This window comes from Cherax quadricarinatus, chromosome 3 (assembly GCF_038502225.1).
Source record: "Cherax quadricarinatus isolate ZL_2023a chromosome 3, ASM3850222v1, whole genome shotgun sequence".
Taxonomy (NCBI): domain Eukaryota; kingdom Metazoa; phylum Arthropoda; class Malacostraca; order Decapoda; family Parastacidae; genus Cherax; species Cherax quadricarinatus.
The window spans coordinates 64,678,059-64,699,835 of record NC_091294.1 but is presented as its reverse complement, the minus strand read 5'-3'; the positions used below and the strand labels follow the sequence as shown (position 1 = coordinate 64,699,835).

The 21,777-nt window shown below is 40.3% G+C and overlaps 1 protein-coding gene across 5 annotated transcripts in view; it reads right to left on the bottom strand.

Moving 5' to 3' along the window:
• LOC128704660 (ecdysteroid-phosphate phosphatase) overlaps positions 1-21,777 on the bottom strand; it is a 111,273-nt gene that overhangs the window by 5,827 nt on the left and 83,669 nt on the right. For all 5 annotated transcript variants that reach the window (XM_070092071.1, XM_070092074.1, XM_070092050.1 and 2 more), the window contains 2 exons: positions 15,891-16,139; positions 8,970-9,079 (listed from right to left, as the gene is read on the bottom strand). In XM_070092071.1, the coding sequence (XP_069948172.1) occupies positions 8,970-9,079; positions 15,891-16,139 (359 nt within the window). The remainder of the gene's footprint in view (positions 1-8,969; positions 9,080-15,890; positions 16,140-21,777) is intronic.

The window sequence follows — 21,777 nt, the reverse complement described above, 5'->3', positions numbered from 1 at the left end:
CTGAAGGATATCCACCATATTAGAAATTTTCTTGAGATAGGTATTGGATGTGAGTATTGAATTTTAGTTTGCTACTAAGGGGTATAGCTAAAAAAATTCTCATTTTATCTTCTAGTATGTGTACAGTAGGGCCCCACTTATATAGCTGGTTAGGTTCCAGACTACCCCTGGAAAGTGGATGTCATTTGTTTCCACTTATAAATGTCAGACAATAGGTTTATACTGACATATATAAAGTTAGCAAAAGAACTAGGCATTAAAAAATAAAAAGTAAAATACACACAGAGTACACTCATTACTTACCTCAAAATATTTGTAGTCTTAATGTAGGGTAAGCAGTGACTAATGTTGACTGTAAGAAGTTAGGTGTGGTAGGTATGGTAGCCAGCCAGGCCACTCAACCTCACCCCACCCACACCTAATATATATCGACATTTAAAGTGCCCTAGAGTGATAAAATGCATATAGTGTACACTCATTACTTACAGTAGACTGTCATTTAGCACGAGTTTATTTGGCACGATTTGGGTATTGCACGATTGAAGAATTGCGGCACAATTTTATGTAGCACATCGTATAATTAATTTAACACGGTTTAGTTTGTGGGAAGGAAAAATAAAATTCTCTTCTGCTCAAGCTGCCACCTAGTTGTGAAGCAGCCGGGGAGACCTCCCGCCATCCCCTACCATTCCCCAACAAAACCCCACCATCCCAGTGTTCGTAATTCATACGTGTCTAGTACAATCTTTCTCTGCTACAAGGCAGCTGTGTTTGTGAATTGTGTTAGGTTAGGTTAGGTTAGAATTAACAAAGAAACAAAGATATTAGACAAGAGATAACCTGTTGCCGTAATGAAGTGTTACTTTGTAAACAGAAAAAGAGGTAAACGTGAGTTTGACTGAATGACTTACTGAATGACTTACTAAATGACTTACTGAATGACTAACTTACTGTGTGACCTGACTGACTTACTGAATGACTTGACTGACAGTAAGTCAATCAAGTCACTCAGTAGCGCTTGAGGTTCCTAAACCTGTATTCCCTGGAACACAGGCAGGAGAGATACATGATTATATACACCTGGAAAATCCTAGAGGGACTAGTACCGAACTTGCACACGAAAATCACTCACTACGAAAGCAAAAGACTTGGCAGACGATGCACCATCCCCCCAATGAAAAGCAGGGGTGTCACTAGCACGTTAAGAGACCATACAATAAGTGTCAGGGGCCCAAGACTGCTCAACTGCCTCCCAGCATACATAAGGGGGATTACCAACAGACCCCTGGCAGTCTTCAAGCTGGCACTGGACAAGCACCTAAAGTCGGTTCCTGACCAGCCGGGCTGTGGCTCGTACGTTGGTTTGCGTGCAGCCAGCAGCAACAGCCTGGTTGATCAGGCTCTGATCCACCAGGAGGCCTGGTCACAGACCAGGCCGCGGGGGCGTTGACCCCCAGAACTCTCTCCAGGTAAACTCCAGGTAAGTCAGTCAAGTCACTCAGTAAGTCAGTCAAGTCACTTACTGAGTGACTTGACTGACTTACTGAGTGCCCTGGCTTACTGAATGACTTGGCTGACTTACTGAATGACTTGACTGACTTGACTGACTTACTGAGTGACTTGACTGACTTACTGAGTAACTTGACTTACTGAATGACTTGACTGACTTACTGAATGACCTGACTGACTTACTGAGTGACTTGACTGACTTACTGAATGACCTGACTGACTTACTGAGTGACTTGACTGACTTACTGAGTGACTTCACTGACTTACTGAATGATTTCACTTACTGAGTGACTTGACTCACTGAATGACTTGGCTGACTTACTGAGAGCCTTGACTGACTTACTGAATGACTTGGCTAACTTACTGAGTGACTTGACTTTCTGAATGACTTGACTGACTTACTGAGTGACATGACTGAGTGACTTGACTGACTTACTGAATGACTTGACTGATTTAGTGAGTGCCTTGACTGACTTAGTGAATGACTTGACTGATTTAGTGAGTGACTTGACTGACTTACTGAGTGCCTTGACTTACTGAGCCACTTGACTGACTTACTGTAGTGGGGGTTCGTAGGAGATATGATGGTTGGAGTAAAACACACTTGTTGGATGGTAACACTTATATTAGCAGAGTATGAAGGGGGAAGAGCCCAAACTGCCTGGCTCATCGCTTGCTTGGATTACAGGGAACTGAGGCTGATGCAGCCCACACATTCATCCGGGATCACATGATGTCATACAAACTAGTCACTAAGCCTAGCAAAGCAGACGTGTATGTAAAACATATGGATGGTGCTATGATACTCAGATAAGCTATACAACACATGTAGGGGTTCAGCAACTATGCTGACATTACTGGAGAGAGTACCTGGAGAGAGTTCCGGGGGTCAACTCCCCCGCGGCCCGGTCTGTGACCAGGCCTCCTGGTGGATCAGAGCCTGATCAACCAGGCTGTTACTGCTGGCTGCACGCAAACCAACATACAAGCCACAGCCCGGCTGGTCAGGAACCGACTTTAGGTGCTTGTCCAGTGCCAGCTTGAAGACTGCCATGGATCTGTTGGTAATCCCCCTTAGGTATGCTGGGAGGCAGTTGAACAGTCTCAGGCCCCTGACACTTATTGTATGGTCTCTTAACGTGCTAGTGACACCCCTGCTTTTCATTGGGGGGATGTTGCATCGTCTGCCAAGTCTTTTGCTTTCGTAGTGAGTGATTTTCATGTGCAAGTTCGGTACTAGTCCCTCTAGGATTTTCCAGGTGTATATAATCATGTATCTCTCCCGCCTGCGTTCCGTTCCAGGGAATACAGGTTCAGGAACCTCAAGCGCTCCCAGTAATTGAGGTGTTTTATCTCCGCTATGCGCGCCGTGAAGGTTCTCTGTACATTTTCTAGGTCGGCAATTTCACCTGCCTTGAAAGGTGTTGTTAGTGTGCAGCAATATTCCAGCCTAGATAGAACAAGTGACCTGAAGAGTGTCATCATGGGCTTGGCATCCCTAGTTTTGAAGGTTCTCATTATCCATCCTGTCATTTTTCTAGCAGATGCGATTGATACAATGTTATGGTCCTTGAAGGTGAGATCCTACGACATGATCACTCCCAGGTCTTTGACGTTGGTGTTTCGCTCTATTTTGTGGCCAGAATTTGTTTTGTACTCTGATGAAGATTTAATTTCCTTGTGTTTACCATATCTGAGTACAGTGGACCCTCAACCAGCGATATTAATCCGTTCCTGAGAGCTCATCGTTAGTCAGAATTATCGTTAGTCAAGTTAATTTTCCCCATAAGAAATAATGGAAATCAAATTAATCCGTGCAAGACACCCAAAAGTATTGAAAAAAATTTTTTTTACCACATGAAGTATTAATTTTAATACACACAAACTGAAGATTACATGCACAGTTACATGACACTTACCTTTATTGAAGATCTGGTGATGACTGATGGGCTGGGAGGAGGGGAGTGTTGTTAGTGTTTAGAAGGGGAATCCCCTTCCATTAGCACTTGAGGCAGCAAGTCTTTTTCTGGGGTTACTTCCCTTGTTCTTTTAATGCCATTAGGACCAGCTTCAGAGTCACTGGAGTTCTGTCGCACAACATATCTGTCCACAGAGGCCTGTACCTCTCGTTCCTTTATGACTTTCCTAAAGTGGTTCACAACAGTGTCAGTGTAATAGTCACCAGCACAGCTTGCAGTAGCTGTGTCAGGGTGATTTTCATCAGAAAAGGTTTGCACTTCAAGCCACTTTGCACACATTTCCTTTATCTTAGAAGTAGGCAACTTCTTCAATTTCTCTCTCCCCTCCTCCGAAGCAGTTTCCTCAGGTGTGCCCTCTTGCTGTTGAAGATGATCTAGCAGCTCATCAGTGGTTAGTTCTTCACTGTCCTCCACCACCAACTCTTCCACATCCTCCCCGCTAACCTCCAACCCCAAGGACTTCCCCAGTGCCACAATGGATTCCTCAACTGGCATAGGATTCTCAGGGTTAGCCTCAAACCCTTCAAAATCCCTTTTGTCTAAACATTCTGGCCACAGTTTTTTCCAAGCAGAGTTCAATGTCCTCTTAGTCACTTTCTCCCAAGCCTTACCTATAATGTTTACACAACTGAGGATGGTAAAATGATCTTTCCAAAACTCTCTTAGAGTCAGTTGAGTTTCTGAGGTCACTACAAAGCACCTTTCAAACATAGCTTTCGTGTACAGTTTCTTGAAGTTGGAAATAACCTGCTGGTCCATGGGCTGCAGGAAAGGAGTGGTATTAGGAGGCAAAAACTTCACCTTAATGAAGCTCATGTCCCTAGAAAGTCGCTCTGCCAAGTCTGAAGGATGACCAGGAGCATTGTCTAATAGCAGGAGGCACTTAAGGTCTAATTTCTTTTCAATTAGGTAATTTTTCACATTGGGGGCAAATGCATGATGTAACCAGTCATAGAAAAAGTCCCTAGTGACCCATGCCTTACTGTTTGCCCTCCACAGCACACACAAATTAGCCTTGAGGACATTGTTTTTCCTGAACACTCTGGGAGTTTCAGAGTGATACACCAATAAAGGCTTCACTTTGCAATCACCACTAGCATTGGCACACATCAACAGAGTAAGCCTGTCTTTCATAGGCTTATGTCCTGGGAGTGCCTTTTCCTCCTGAGTAATGTACGTCCTGCTTGGCATTTTCTTCCAAAACAGGCCTGTTTTGTCACAATTAAACACTTGTTCAGGTTTCAGTCCTTCACTGTCTATGTACTCCTTGAAGTCCTGCACATATTTTTCAGCCGATTTGTGGTCCGAACTGGCAGCCTCACCATGTCTTATCACACTATGAATGCCACTACGCTTCTTAAATCTCTCAAACCAACCTTTGCTGGCCTTAAATTCACTCATCACTAGTTGCTGGCATTTTTCTAATTAAATCGTCATGCAACTTCCTAGCCTTTTCACATATGATCGCTTGAGAGATGCTGTCTCCTGCTATCTGTTTCTCGTTTATCCACACCAATAAAAGTCTCTCAATATCTTCTATCACTTGCGATCTCAGTTTCGAAAACATAGTTGCACCTTTGGCAAGAACAGCTTCCTTGATTGCCGTTTTCTTGCCCACAATAGTAGCGATGGTTGATTGGGGTTTATTATACAACCTGACCAGCTCAGAGATACGCACTCCACTTTCATATTTATCAATGATCTCTTTCTTCATCTCCATAGTAATTCTCACCCTTTTTGCTGTAGGGTTGGCACTAGAAGCTTTCTTGGGGCCAATGGTGACTTATTTTGCAGGTGCAATCACTAAAAAAGCTGTGATAATACGAAATGTTCCAGTTGTATGTTTGGAAGCGACCGCGGTGGCTGGCTGGCTTGTAAACACTGGCACCAAAGGGACAAGTGAGGCGCGCTCAGGCCAAAGTGGACGTGTATGGTACAGAACGAATAGCGCTGGTCGGGTTTTTAAGTGCTAGTCGAGGCAAAATTTTTGCGTTAAAATGTATCGCTAGTCAGATTTATCGTTAATCGATGCCATCGTTGGTCGAGGGTCCACTATAATTGAAATTTCTCATCGTTGAACTTCATATTGTTTTCTGCAGCCCACTGAAGGATTTGGTTGATGTCCGCCTGGAGCCTTGCAGTGTCTGCAATGGAAGACACTGTCATGCAGATTCGGGTGTCATCTGCAAAGGAAGACACGGTGCTGTGGCTGACATCCTTGTCTATGTCGGATATGAGGATGAAGAACAAGATGGGAGCGAGTACTGTGCCTTGTGGAACAGAGCTTTTCACCGTAGCTGCCTCGGACTTTACTCTGTTGACTACTACTACTCTATGTTCTGTTAGTGAGGAAATTATAGATCCATCGACCGACTTTTCCTGTTATTCCTTTAGCACGCATTTTGTGCGCTATTACTGAGTGACTTGACTGACTTACTGAGTGACTTGATGGACTTACTGAATGACTTGGTTGACTTACTGAGTGACACGACTTACTGAATGATTTGACTAACTTACTGAGTGACTTTACTGACTTAATGAGTGACTTGACTGAATTACTGAGTGACTTGATTGACTTAATGATTTGACTGACTGACTGGATGACTTGAATGACTTACTGAATGAGTTGACTGACTTACTGAATGAGTTGACTGACTTAGTGACTTGATTGACTTACTGAGTGACTTGATGGACTTACTGAGTGACGTGACTGATTTACTGAATGCCTTGGCTGACTTACTGAGTGACTTGAGTCGACTTGCTGAATGACTTGACTGACTGAATGATTTAAAGTTAGACACTCCAGTACAACCATCAACTTCAGTACCAGAACCTCTACCATCCACCTCAGCCCAGTAGGACCACAGCATAACTCTCCACTCTCTTCACAATCATCCACAAACACCAGCACCCACAATTTAAGGTAAGAAATACTATTATTTCTGTTACATTTTAGTCTTAAGCTGTAAAAACAACTTAATACATCACAACAATGAACTACAACTACATATTCACTTTTATTTTTGTAAGATGTGGAGGCATAAAAAAAAGTTGTTTGGCTTTTTGGGGGATCCCAGGAACGTAACCTTATTTTTCCATTAAGTTCTTCAGTTCATCTAACACGATTTTACCAAACAGGGCATTTTCAGGAACGTAACTACTGTGCTAATTGGTGGTCTGCTGTACCTCGAAATATTTGTAGTCTTAATGTAGGGTGAGAAGTGAGTAGTGTTTACTGTAAGAAATTAGGTGTGGTAGATATGGTAGCCAGCCAGGCCACCCCACCTCACCCCACCCACACGTAATTTGCTACGACATTTAAAGCGCCCTAGAACAATAAACAGAGATTGATGAAAACAGAGTTCACTGTAAAATCAAAATTCAAAAACAGAAGGAATGTGGAACCTGATCTATGCTTAAAACTGTCTGCCATTGAATCTGAAATTCAGAACATAGCATCAGCAAGACAGCCTTAACCATCTCATTAAAAAAGTAAGTTTTTTCAATACTGTCATTTATTTAATTGAATAGTCAGTTACACATCTTTCAACTGAGAGATAAAACTGGGAAAACGAGTTTGTTGTTAGTTAATAAAATAAGCTTGTTAAGTAGACAGACCTTTCAAAAACCTGAGGTTCATGGGAAAATTAATTTAAATAAAAGGGATCCTTGGTAGTGAAAAGGTTGGGAACCACTGGTATAGTGCTTTAGGGTACATTTTTACTGTTTTTAAACATTCAGATATAACAGCATCCCCTATTAGTCCACTACATTCAGATATAACAGAATCCCCTATTAGTCCATTATATTCTGAGCAATGTCTTGTTTTGGTGGTTTGATTTGTGTTCTCTTCCCAAGTCCATGATGTGACAATATAGGTTACAATGGACTATGCATGCAATGTTACCGTAATCCATCCTGCAGGCAGATTTGTTACTGACACATAGGTTGAAGGTCTTGGCCAGTCTCCCAACATATAATTTCACACTTCTGCCAATGGTATGCTGTACACTACTGGTATACAAGCAATTCCAGGTTTAGGGTTTCTAGTAATTTTGATATTTTGGTGGTTAAGAGTGCCACACTCAAGTTAGTCTTTCAGAAAAACAGAGTTATAGTAATGGCAGTTATGCCTTGTGTATAGGGCCAGTCATCTGACAATGCTGATATCCACTGTGGGTGTCAGTGTATGAGGAAAGCTTTATGTTTGAACGAGTGAACAATATAAAGAGGAAATTCGATAGCAGAATAAGTGTCCTTTACATATTCCTGTTCTTCTGAAAGATATTCATCATTATAAAGTGTGAGTGCTCATAAGAAGAATCCTATGATAATGTCCTGCTTGGGTCCGAGGTCATGATGGGAGAAGTAATATATTTGGTCATCTTTACTATTGGGTTTCTATACACTTAAACATTATGATGACGTAATATAAAATATATACCACCCTGAGCTCAAAACCAAGAGAAGTATAATAACAGGATTTTTTTCTAAGCATTCAGAATGTGTAATGACAAATCTCATTCAGAAGAACAGATGTAAATTGAGAATACTTTTGTTACTTAAAATTGTTTGCTCTTGAAAACAAAAAGCCTTCCTTATACACAGCACATCCAAAGAGGATACTAACACAAATAGATGACTGGTTCTCCTCAAAGAGTAGATTACCATCACCATCACTCCATTTCCCCATTCCTCACATTATTCATCATTTATAATATAAAAATAATAAACCTTGTCTTGTCACCTTGGCTTTGTTCTTTACTCTCACCAAAACTCGACCTCACATACTTCGCCACTGCCTGCTTTACCTTAAACCTTTGCCCTGTTTTTCTCTGAGCCTGACCCCAGGGTGCTTGTATCCCTAACAAGGTGGTGTGTATGCTTTTTTTCTTGTATACCTGATAAAGCTCGACACTGGGTCAAATGTAGAAATAAAAAACTTCCCAATTATCAGTGTTATTAATTCCACTTGTTGCCTTGTGCCAGTGTTTACCTACTTGTATATATGAAGATATAGAGAAGAAATACGTAGTAACAGGGACAGAAAGTCCTTGACTTATAACAGTGCTTTAAAGTATTTAACAATCCTTAAAGATGTGACACAAACAGTTGGCTAACACATTAGTAGCTAATTACTGATGTGAACATGGGCAATAGGTGCAATAAGACTTACCCATAAGTCTTGCCCTGATAAGGATTTAAAGCCAGAGCCATTCAGTGGAGAACTCAAGAGTGAAAAAGATCCAACTGGAAAGAGGAACTTTATTGAGATGTTTTGACTCTGGATAATCATCTTCAGTCACTAACTGAAGAAATATGTCCACAGGTGAAACACCTCAATAAAGTTTCCCTCTGTAATTCTCTCTTTTTCACCACTTGTTGGCTTTGTACCATTTGTCTCCAGCTCACATACAATACTACACTTAAATAATAAAGCAACAAATTTAGGTAAGATATAAATACTGGTTTCATACAGACCTCCTTGATCACAGCAATCATCTCATGTTCTGTTCTCGGTGCTCCTCCAACTAATTCTCTCGTACAAGTTTCCAGAGTTGCACTGTGACCTACGAGTAACACTGTGCCACCTGGAAAAAATATGGTGCAAGGTTTTATTTCCAAATAAATACACCTTGTAGTTGACATTAATAAGCTGAGAAAGCCTAGGAAATGAATGAATTTGACAGTTAAAAATAGAAGAGGAGAGAGTTATTAGATAGGGAGTCGGAGGTATCGGGAAAATGGAGGGAATACTTTGAGGAACTGTTAAATGTTGATGAAGAGAGGGAAACTATTACTTTATTCATTGATCATGATGTATATCATCTTTTAGGAGCAAGGAAGAGCCAGATGTGAGTGTGGGGGAGATGCTTGAGGCTGTGGGTAGAATAAAAGGGGGTAAAGTAGTTGGAATTTATGTTATCGTAGAAATTTTAAAAGTAGGTGCGGATATAGTTCTGGAGTGGATGGTGCTTTTATTTAATAAATGTATGAAAGAGGCGAAGGTACCAAGGAATTGGCAGTTTGTGCATAGTTCCTTTGTATAAAGGCAAAGAGGACAAGAGTGTAAAAATTATAGGGAAATAAGCCTGTTAAATTTACCTGGTAAGGTGTATGGTAGAGCTATTATTGAAAGAATTAAGGGTAAGACAGAGAGCAGGATCACAGATGAACAAGAAGGCTTTAGGAATGGTAGGAGATGTAGGAGATGAAAGTACACCACAAAGTCAGCGTTTTAATCCAAAAAAATGGTTGGAGTTTTTTTCTCATTATGCACTGCGTACTGCAGGATTTTTTTTATACAGTGCACACTGACCACATAGACCCATTCTCTTACATGTGGGCCTATCAGCATTCTCCTGCTTGATTTGAGGCCACTAGAATTTTTGAGTATACAGTGGACCCCCGGTTAACGAACTTTTTTCATTCCAGAAGTATGTTCAGGTGCCAGTACTGACCGAATTTTTTCCCATAAGGAATATTGTGAAGTAGATTAGTCCATTTCAGACCCCCAAACATACACGTACAAACGCACTTACATAAATACACTTACATAATTGGTCGCATTTGGAGGTGATCGTTATGCGGGGGTCCACTGTATATACGTCAAACACGGTGGCTCGTAAGACGTATATATACGACCAAAACAGTCAAAGGGTTAAGGGTTCATATGCATTCATGAATGCGCTGACATTTATAAAAAATTTACAATGATGCAGTAGCCTGTATAACAGTAAATCTATTTTTTATGTGAATAAAAATTCAAAACAGAAAACAAGTGTAATATAGGAGAAGCCTGGGGATGGCACTAATGAATAGACAAAATGTCATTACAGTGCCAGGAGTGTCTTCAATGTTTATTCTGGACCCTACTATTAAATTGAAAAATTTTAAATTTTGTGTGAATTGGCCAAATTAACAATTTCTGATCACTTTATTGGGTAGCTGAAATAGTGAAATGGGTAGTTTCTTGTGCTCAATTGACTGAATTCACAAACACTATGAACAGCTGCTTACTTCTACCACAATAACAAGACCTACAAGAATCACTGACACAGATGCCTCATTACTAGACCATATCTGGACAAACACTATATCCCCATTAAAAGCAGGCATAATCACAGATAACACCACTGACCACTATGCCATCTTTCTCATAACCAACTTCTGTAAACTGCCTGAGGACACAACCAAGATCACATTCTGACTACACAACGAGTCATCTGTTAATAAAATTATTTAAGCATTTAGTGACATTGACAATACGAGCTAGCAGACAACTTCGATATTGATGAATGTGTTAATATTTTTTTACAAAAAACCCAAAACCTCTATAACATGCATTGCCCAATAAAAACTAAGCAGATCACAACAAAGAGACTAAACAGCCCCTGCTTACAAACATCATCTTCAAATCTATTGATAAAAAACATCTATATGAAAAACAGTACAGAATGGGTCTAATAACAAAGGATCTCACAAAACGTTACTCATCAATGTTAATCAATCTAATAAGGAGGTCAAAAAACATTGTATTATGAAGACAGATTTCATGACATAAAAGGTGATACGAAAAATACCTGGAAAACCTTATCTGAAATTCTAGGAACAAAAAAGCTGTCACAAAACAGATTGATTAACTTAACTAAACCAGATGAACCTCTCCTACAGCCGACTGATACTGCCAACAAACTTAATGTCTCTTTCTCTACCATAGGAACAAAACTAGCAGGTAAAATACCAAGCTCAAACATTCAACCAAAAGACTACCTCACTGGCAACTACCCTAATACTCTATTTTTAGCCCCAACAAACCCAACTGAAATCTCACTTATCATCAAAACACTAAAGAACAAGACAGGGGACCTAAATAACTTACCACCACTCATGTATAAAAAAGCCTCTCATGTGTTGTCACTAATTATTGCAACTCTTTTTAACAAATCCATTGAATCTTACACCTTCCCATCCATACTCAAGACAGCAAGAGTCACCCCGATCCTCAAAGGAGGTGATCCAACTGAATTGAACAATTATATATCAAACCTGCCCCTACTATCTAAAATTTTCAAAAAATTAATACACAAACTAGTCTACTCCTGACAAGGGTTGAGTATGTTGTGGGATACTTCGTATCCCACAACATACACAACCCTTGTCAGTTTGGGTTCAGACCGAAAAAAAGTACTAATAATGCTATTATACATATGCTTGAACTAATACTCTGCACTCGAGAAAAATGAATTTCCCCTGGGACTGTTTATAGACTTACAAAAAGCTTTTGATACAGTTGACCCTGACCTTTTGCACCAAAAATTTGAACATTACGGGGTCAGAGGACACTCGATTATCTAAAATCATATCTTAACAACAGAAACCAGTATGTATACACAAATGGAGCCTGTTCCACTACACAACCTATTCTTGTTGGAGTCCCACAGGGGAGCATTCTTGGCCCACTTCTCTTTCTCATATACATTAATGACCTACCAAATGCATCTAATCTCCTTATACCCATTTTATTTGCAGATGACAACTTATGTCTTTTCTCACCCAAACCCAACCATACTAACAGCACAGTAAATGCTGAATTGCTAAAAATATCTACTTGGATGATTACCAACAAACTTACTCTCAACATTGACAAAACCTACTTCATGCTTTTTGGAAACAGAGCTTCAAATGTACAGCTAAACATATTGATAAATGGTTCACCTATCTTGAGACAGACAGAGGGCAAATTTCTAGGTCTCCACCTTGACTGCAGCCTCAAATTTCAGACATACATACAGCAAATTTCCAAGAAAGTCTCCAAAACAGTAGGCATCCTTTCAAAGATATGGTACTATGTACCCCAATCAGCTCTTCTAGCTTTATACCACACTCTCATTTACCCTTACCTAACCTATGGTATTTGTGCATGGGGCTCAACAACAGCAAATCACCTTAAGCCTTTAATAACCCAGCAAAAAGCTGCAGTGAGATTGATTACTAACTCCTGCATTAGATAACACACTCCACCACTTTTGAAGAGTCTTAACTTACTAAATATACAAAACATCCAGACTTATTATTGTTCCTACTACATACACAGAACACTATGCTCTAATGTAAACCCTCCTCTCAAACTCCTCCTTGATAACTATAACAGAACACAAACATAATACGAGACACAGATCACTCTTCAATATTCCCCGTGCTCATCTCTCCCTATGCAAAAATGCTATGCACGTAAAAGGCCCAAAGATCTGGAATTCGTTGCCAGAACAAACTAAAGGACCCCTGTCTGGAAATCAGTTTAAGGCCCAAATAAGAAATCACCTCATTGCCCAAAATTAACCAGACAAACCGTACCTAACCACTACCAGTTTCTCAAAAGCTACTCATATTGTGCTGATCAATGCTCAACCACTTACTACTTTGAAATTAGGATGTCTGTTCTTTTCACTGTTTTAAACAGAAGTAGATTATAATACAATACATCATAATGTAAATTGTTCCATTGTAATACCAAATTTCATTGTTTTAAATAGTACTGAACTGTAATACATCACACTGTAAATTGTTTAAAATTATTACATTGTAATACTGGTCCTCCATCACAAATCCGGCATCATTGGGACCTGTAGTGTGCCGGATTACTGAGTTTGCTGGATTACAGAGTGGTTAGGTTAGAATACATTTAATAAAATTAACCAACTTGACTTACACAAAGTTCACTGAACATCGGTAAAAATCGAACATTTCCGCTACTTTCAGCTCAATTTCAAGGTACTTTTCATCATGAAAGCAATCAAAATCATATCTAATTCTGCAATATATCTTCCATTCTATCAAATGAGACCAAAACAACGAGAATACAACCATAAAAACCATATGAAAATATACTACAAAGTGGCAGCTAATGGCTGAGAAGTGAACTCCCTTATTTATCGTTCGTCTTTTTTATTTTTGGTGTACGTTAAGAAGCATCTTTCCATCATACATTGCCCAAGTTTCAAGGAGATAGCCCAACAGACAACTGAGAAAAAACAATATTTACCAAAAATTATGGCAAGCCCAAGCCAGGTACTGGAAATAAGTCACTTTGTCGGACTTTTTTGGGTTATCCTAGGTTCTCTATACATACGCTGCTGTGTATGATAATCTATGTAACTGTATTTGTGTATAGTACCTGAATAAACTTACTTATTTCTGAGCTCATGGCAAACGACAGTGGCTTCAAAGCCACCTTATCTTTAATAGACAATGTACTGTGTAGGTGCTTTACACAACAAAAAGCATTTCTTTTATTCATTGAAACCATGGCTAGGGCTAAAAGTAAGCAGGTTATAACAATAAATGGAGAAAAAGAAATTAGAATGAGTTATACAGCAAGTAGCACCACCAAACAGTACCAGCAGGTTGGTGTGGTGACCCTGGAAATTTGAAATTATGCTAGCTGAAATTAGTGCCGAATAACTGAAGGAACCGAATAACTGATTGCTGGATTTGTGATGGCGGACCCGTACTGTAATCTTTATTAACTAGTAATTAAATAGTGTAAAAAAGTCTCTACTAGACTTATCAAAACCATGTAGCATCACCTGATATAATATTAAATTTTCCTGTACTCACTCTAACTCATCTAATGACCATATGAACTATGTATTATTGCCTTACTATTCTTAAGTTAATCTTTAAGTTTGCCCTAAATGCTCAGCATACAGAGGGGTTTTGGCATGTACACCCAACTATTATATTCCTTTGTACAACCATGTAATTTGTCAAAAAAAAAAAAAATCTAATCTAATCTAATGGAAGGCATACTAAGCATAGCAGCTAAGAGTCTGGTTGGCTGGAACAATGGAATTGACCCAAAATAGGACTCAAAGTGGGCAAAATTACCGGTGCACAAAAAAAATATCTGCAAGTTTTAATTCTGCAAGTTTTCTATCAAAGTTCATACTTTTGGTGTAATTACCTTCAGAAAAAGATCGCCCTACCAATTTATAATTTGAGGGGGGGGGGAATTTTTGGACCCTGAAAATAAGTTTCAGATTAAAGGTCTGGACCCTCAAAAAGTTAGCATATTTATAAATGGGGTTGTAAGAAAAGTGTATGCAGGAGTGTTCGGGAAAGGTTGGGATTGGAAGATAAAAAATCTAACACAAAGTTGGAGTTTGTCACAATTGATTTTTGCTGATGAAACTGTGGTTTTGGGAGATACTGAAGAAAAGTTGCAGAAGTTAGTGGAAAAATCTGGGAGGCTATGTGAAAGAAGGAAAATAAAAAGTGAACATAGGAAAGAGCAGGATGATGAGGATAACAAAAAATTTAGGTAATGAAAGATTTGATATCAGATTAGAAGGAGGAAGTGAATGTGTTCTGATATTTGGGAGTGAATGCATCAGCAGATGGGTCTAGGAAAGATGAGGTGAACCATAGAATTGATGAGGGGAAAAACAAGTGGAACATAAAGGCATCTATGGGGACAAAGAATATCATTCATGGAGGCAAAAATGGGGAATGTATCAGGGAACAGCAGTACCAACACTCTTACATAGGTGTGAAGCATGGGTGGTGAATGTTGCAGCGAGGAGGCTGAGGGCAGTGGACATCTGTCATGTCTGTGGGCACAGTGCAGGGTGAATGTTATCTAAAGAATTTTGTAGTTTGGGGATTAGGAGGTGCAGAATTACAGAGGGCTGAAGTTTGGATATTTAGAAAGGATGGAGCAAAACAGGATAACTTGGAAGGTGTAAAAATCAGTAGTGTAGGGAAAGGGGGGAGGGAGCAGGTGTCACCCTAAGAAAGGTTGGAACGAGAGGTTAAAGGTTGTTTAGAATGCGAGGGGCTTGTGTAAGCATGTTAAATAGGAGTGAGTGCATGCAAGTAGTTTTTCATAACTTGATGTTATATTGGAGTGAGAGCAAGATAACATTCATAAAGGGGTTCAGGGGAACTAGTTAGCCGGACTAGAGTCCTGGAGGTGCGAGAAAGAGTGCCTGCACTCTGAAGGAGAAATGGGGATAATTGCTGTTTGGAAGGGAATCTGAACTGTGGTACAGCCTCTCCTCGCTTAACGACAGAGTTCCGTTCCTAAGAGTAGGTCGGTGAGTGAATTGGTCGGTAAATGAGAAGCATACTGTACTGGTAGTGGGTTTGTGTCAAACATCTTTTGATATTTTTTTAATGTCACATTTGCAACATTCAAAACATTTTTTGTATATTTTTAAATGTTTATACAGTAGTGTACTGTACACTGTAATAAACAGAATCAAGGAAATCAGCTCTAATAGACATTACTTAGGACTGCATACTGGTGAAAATGTTTCTTCTTTTTAGGGTCACCCTACCTCAGTGGGTGGTGGTTGGCATGTTAAAAAAAATTATATATTATCGTTAAAACAATGATACCTTGTAATTGTGTTCTTTTGATAACCTTCTGTGTAACATTGGCATTTCTGTGATAGAAGTCATTGCAACTCTCATTGGTATTCAATTCCTTTTCCTGAGTTATTTGATCATAATTATGATTGATATTGAAGCCTGCATCTGTTAGTTCTTCCAGAGTCATCCATGTAGGCATTTCATCTTTGTAATATAGAAGAAACTCAAAGAGCCCAGGTTCAATGTTGATTGGCATAACTTCAGCAATACCCATACCTGAAAAAAAAACTATATATATATATATATATATATGCAATAAGATCACAGTAAACAGGTGATTTCAGAATATGCAAAACAACCACTCTGAAAGAATACAGACATTCCAATTGCTTTCGTGACTACTCACATTATCAAGGAACTATAGTTCCTTGATAATGTGAGTAGTCACGAAAGCGCTTTGAATTTCTCTATTCTTTCAGAGTGGTTTTTTTTTTTTTTTGTGTGTGTGTGTGTGTGTGTGTGTGTGTGTGTGTGTGTGTGTGTGTGTGTGTGTGTGTGTGTGTGTGTGTGTGTGTGTACTCACCTATTTGTGGTTGCAGGGGTCGAGTCACAGCTCCTGGCCCCGCCTCTTCGCTGATTGCTACTAGGTCCTCTCTCTCCCTGCCCCATGAGCTCTATCATACCTCGCCTTAAAACTATGTATGGTTCCTGCCTCCACCACATCACTTTCTAGGCTATTCCATGGCCTGACTACTCTATGACTGAAGAAACACTTCCTAACATCCCTTTGATTCATCTGAGTCTTCAACTTCCAATTGTGACCTCTTGTGTCTGTGTCCCATCTCTGGAACATCCCGTCTTTGTCCACCTCGTCTATTCCGCGCAGTATTTTATATGTCGTTATCATGTCTCCCCTGACCCTCCTGGCCTCCAGTGTCGTCAGGCCGATTTCCCTCAACCTTTCTTCATAGGACAATCCCCGTAGCTCTGGGACTAGTCTTGTTGCAAACCTTTGCACTTTCTCTAATTTCTTGACGTGCTTGACTAGGTGTGGATTCCAAACTGGTGCTGCATACTCCAGTATGGGCCTGACGTAGATGGTGTACAGAGTCTTAAACGAATCCTTACTGAGGTATCGGAACGCTATCCGTAGGTTTGCCAGGCGCCCGTATGCTGCAGCAGTTATCTGATTGATGTGCGCCTCAGGAGATATGCTCGGTGTTATACTCACCCACAGATCTTTTTCCTTTAGTGAGGTTTGCAGTCTTTGGCCATCTAAACTATATTGTGTCTGCGGTCTTCTTTGCCCTTCCCCAATCTTCATGACTTTGCATTTGGCAGGGTTAAATTCAAGGAGCCAGTTGCTGGACCAGGCTTGAAGCCTGTCCAGATCTCTTTGTAGTCCTGCCTGATCCTCGTCCGATTCGATTCTTCTCATTAACTTCACATCGTCTGCAAACAAGGACACTTCTGAGTCTATCCCTTCCATTATGTCGTTCACGTATACCAAGAACAGCACAGGTCCTAGGACTGACCCCTGTGGAACCCCGCTTGTCACAGGCGCCCACTCTGACACCTCGTCGCGTACCATGACTCGTTGTTTCCTCCCTGTCAGATATTCTCTGATCCATTGCAGTGCCTTTCCTGTTATGTGTGCCTGGTCCTCTAGCTTTTGCAGTAACCTCTTGTGAGGAACTGTGTCGAAAGCCTTCTTGCAGTCCAAAAATACGCAGTCGATCCACCCCTCTCTCTCTTGTCTTACTTCTGTCACCTTGTCATAAAACTCTAGTAGGTTTGTGACACAGGATTTTCCTTCCCTGAAACCGTGCTGGTTGTCAATTATACACTTGTTTCTTTCCCGGTGCCCCACCACTCTCCTCCTGATGATCTTCTCCATGACCTTGCATACTATACACGTTAGAGATACAGGTCTGTAGTTTAGTGCCTCATGTCTGTCTCCCTTTTTAAAAATTGGGACTACATTTGCCATTTTTCATACCTCAGGGAGTTGCCCAGTTTCAAATGATGTGTTGAAGATCTTTGTTAATGGCTCACACAATATCTCTGCTCCCTCTTTAAGGACCCATGGAGAGATGTTGTCTGGTCCCACCGCCTTTGAGGTGTCAAGTTCGCATAGCAGCTTCTTCACCTCCTCCTTGGTTATATGTACCTCATCCAGCACTTGCTGGTGTGCCCCCCTGTTCTGATTTCTTGGAGTCCTACTGGTTTCCACTGTAAATACCTCTTTAAATCTTGTGTTGAGCTCCTGACATACCTCTCGGTCGTTTCTTGTGAATTCCCCATCACCCTTCCTCAGTCTGATTACCTGGTCCTTGACAGTTGTTTTCCTCCTGATGTGGCTGTACAACAGCTTCGGGTCAGTCTTTACTTTTGATGCTATGTCATTTTCATATTGTCTCTGAGCCTCCCTTCTTATCTGTGCATATTCGTTTCTGGCTCTTCGGCTGATTTCTTTATTTTCCTGAGTTCTCTGTCTTCTGTACCTTTTCCATTCTCTAGTACACCTAGTTTTTGCCTCCCTACACCTTTGGGTGAACCAAGGACTTGTTCTGTTCTTCCCATTATTTCTGTTTCCCTTGGGAACAAACCTCTCCTCTGCCTCCTTGTGTATGTGTGTGTGTGTGTGTGTGTGTGTGTGTGTGTGTGTGTGTGTGTGTGTGTGTGTGTGTGTGTGTGTGTGTGTGTGTGTGTGTGTGTGTGTGTGTATGTATATATATATATGTATGTATATATATATATGTATGTATATATATATATGTATGTATATATATATATATATACAGTGGACCCCCGGTTAACGATTTTAATCCGTGCAAGAGGGCTCATCGTTATGCGAAATAATCGTTATGCGAATGAATTTTCCCCATAAGAAATAATGGAAATCAAATTAATCCGTGCAAGACGCCCAAAAGTATGAAAAAAAATTTTTTTTACCACATGAAATGTTAATTTTAATACACACAAACTGAAAAAGGCATGCACAATTAAATGACACTTACTTTTATTGAAGATCTGGTGATGATTGATGGGATGGGAGGAGGGGAGAGCATTATCTTCTTACTGTTTAGAAGGGGAATCCCCTTCCATTACGACTTGAGGTAGCAAGTCCTTTTCCGGGGTTACTTCCCTTCTTCTTTTAATGCCACTAGGACCAGCTTGAGAGTCACTGGACCTCTGTCGCACAACAAATCTGTCCATAGAGCTCTGTACCTCCCGTTCCTTTACGATTTGTCTAAAATGGGCCACAACATTGTCATTGAAATAGTCACCAGCACGGCTTGCAACAGCTGTGTCAGGGTGATTTTCATCTATAAAGGTTTGCAGTTCAACCCACTGTGCACACATTTCCTTAATCTTTGAAGTAGGCACAATGGATTCCACAACTGGCATAGGCTTCTCAGGGTTAGCCCCAAACCCTTCAAAATCTTTCTTAATTTCCATACTAATTCTCACCCTTTTTACCACAGGGTTGGCACTAGAAGCTTTCTTGGGGCCCATGGTCACTTATTTTCCAGAAACAGCACCGAAAATACTGTAATAATACGAAATATTCCGAGTGTATGCTTGGATGTTACCGCGGAGGCTGGCTGGTAAACAATGGGACGGAGCGGCACATGTGAGGCTGGCTGAGGGCACATTGGACGCGTCTCGGACGAAAATCGGTATGCGGGTTTTTAATCGGTATGCGGGGAAAAAATTTTGCGATAAAAGTAATCGTTATGCGGAAAAATCGCTATGCGATGCCATCGTTATGCGGGGGTCCACTGTATATATATATATATAGGTAGTAGGTTGGTAGACAGCAACCACCCAGGGAGGTACTACCGTCCTGCCAAGTGAGTGTAAAGCAAAAGCCTGTAATTGTTTTACATGATGGTAGGATTGCTGGTGTCTTTTGTCTGTATCATAAATATGCAAGATTACAGGTACGTCTTGCTACTTCTACTTACACTTAGGTCACACTACACATACATGTACATGTTTATTTATGCACACTCATCTGAGTTTTCTTTGATTTTATCTTAATAGTTCTTGGTCTTATTACTTTTCCTTTTATATCCATGGGGAAGTGGAATAAGAATCTTTCCTCCGTAAGCCATGCGTGTTGTAAAAGTCAACTAAAATGCCGGGAACAATGGGCTAGTAACCCCTTTTCCTGTAAAGATTACTAAAAAGAATAAGAAGAAGAAAATTGTCAAAGTGGGAAGTCTGAATGTGCGTGGATGTTGTGCAAATGATAAGAAAGAGATGATTGTGGATGTTATGAATGAGAAGAAACTGGATGTCCTGGCTTTAAGTGAAACAAAGCTGAAGGGGGTGGGAGAGTTTAAATGGAGAGGAATAAATGGGATTAGGTCAGGGGTTTCAAATAGAGTTAGAGCTAAAGAAGGAGTAGCAATAATGTTGAAGGATAAGCTATGGCAGGAAAAGAGGGACTACAAATGTATAAATTCAAGGATTATGTGGAGTAAAATAAAGATTGGATGTGAAAAGTGGGTTATAGTAAGCGTGTATGCACCTGGAGAAGAGAGAAGTGTAGAGGAGAGAGAGAGATTCTGGGAAATGTTGAGTGAATGCGTGGGGAGTTTTGAATCAAGTGTGAGAGTAATGGTGGTTGGGGATTTCAATGCTAAAGTGGGTAAAAATGTTATGGAGGGAGTAGTAGGTAAATTTGGGGTGCCAGGGGTAAATGTAAATGGGGAGCCTTTAATTGAGCTATGTGTAGAAAGAAATTTGGTAATAAGTAACACATATTTTATGAAAAAGAGGATAAATAAATATACAAGGTATGATGTAGCACGTAATGAAAGTAGTTTGTTAGATTATGTATTGGTGGATAAAAGGTTGATGGGTAGGCTCCAGGATGTACATGTTTATAGAGGGGCAACTGATATATCGGATCATTATTTAGTTGTAGCTACAGTTAGAGTAAGAGGTAGATGGGAAAAGAGGAAGGTGGCAACAAAAAGTAAGAGGGAGGTGAAAGTGTATAAACTAAGGGAGGAGGAAGTTCGGGCGAGATATAAGCGACTATTGGCAGAAAGGTGGGCTAGTGCAAAGATGAGTAGTGGGGGGGTTGAAGAGGGTTGGAATAGTTTTAAAAATGCAGTATTGGAATGTGGGGCAGAAGTTTGTGGTTATAGGAGGGTGGTGGCAGGAGGAAAGAGGAGTGATTGGTGGAATGATGAAGTAAAGGGTGTGATAAAAGAGAAAAAGGTAGCTTACGAGAGGTTTTTACAAAGCAGAAGTGTTATAAGAAGAGCAGAGTATATGGAGAGTAAAAGAAAGGTGAAGAGAGTGGTGAGAGAGTGCAAAAGGAGAGCAGATGAAAGAGTGGGAGAGACATTGTCAAGAAATTTTAATGAAAATAAGAAAAAATTTTGGAGTGAGTTAAACAAGTTAAGAAAGCCTAGGGAAAGTATGGATTTGTCAGTTAAAAACAGAGTAGGGGAGTTAGTAGATGGGGAGAGGGAGGTATTAGGTAGATGGCAAGAATATTTTGAGGAACTTTTAAATGTTAAGGAAGAAAGGGAGGCAGTAATTTCATGCACTGGCCAGGGAGGTATACCATCTTTTAGGAGTGAAGAAGAGCAGAATGTAAGTGTGGTGGAGGTACGTGAGGCATTACGTAGAATGAAAGGGGGTAAAGCAGCTGGAACTGATGGGATCATGACAGAAATGTTAAAACCAGGGGGGGATATAGTGTTGGAGTGGTTGGTACTTTTGTTTAATAAATGTATGAAAGAGGGGAAGGTACCTAGGAATTGGCAGAGAGCATGTATAGTCCCTTTATATAAAGGGAAAGGGGACAAAAGAGATTGTAAAAATTATAGAGGAATAAGTTTACTGAGTATACCAGGAAAAGTATACGGTAGAGTTATAATTGAAAGAA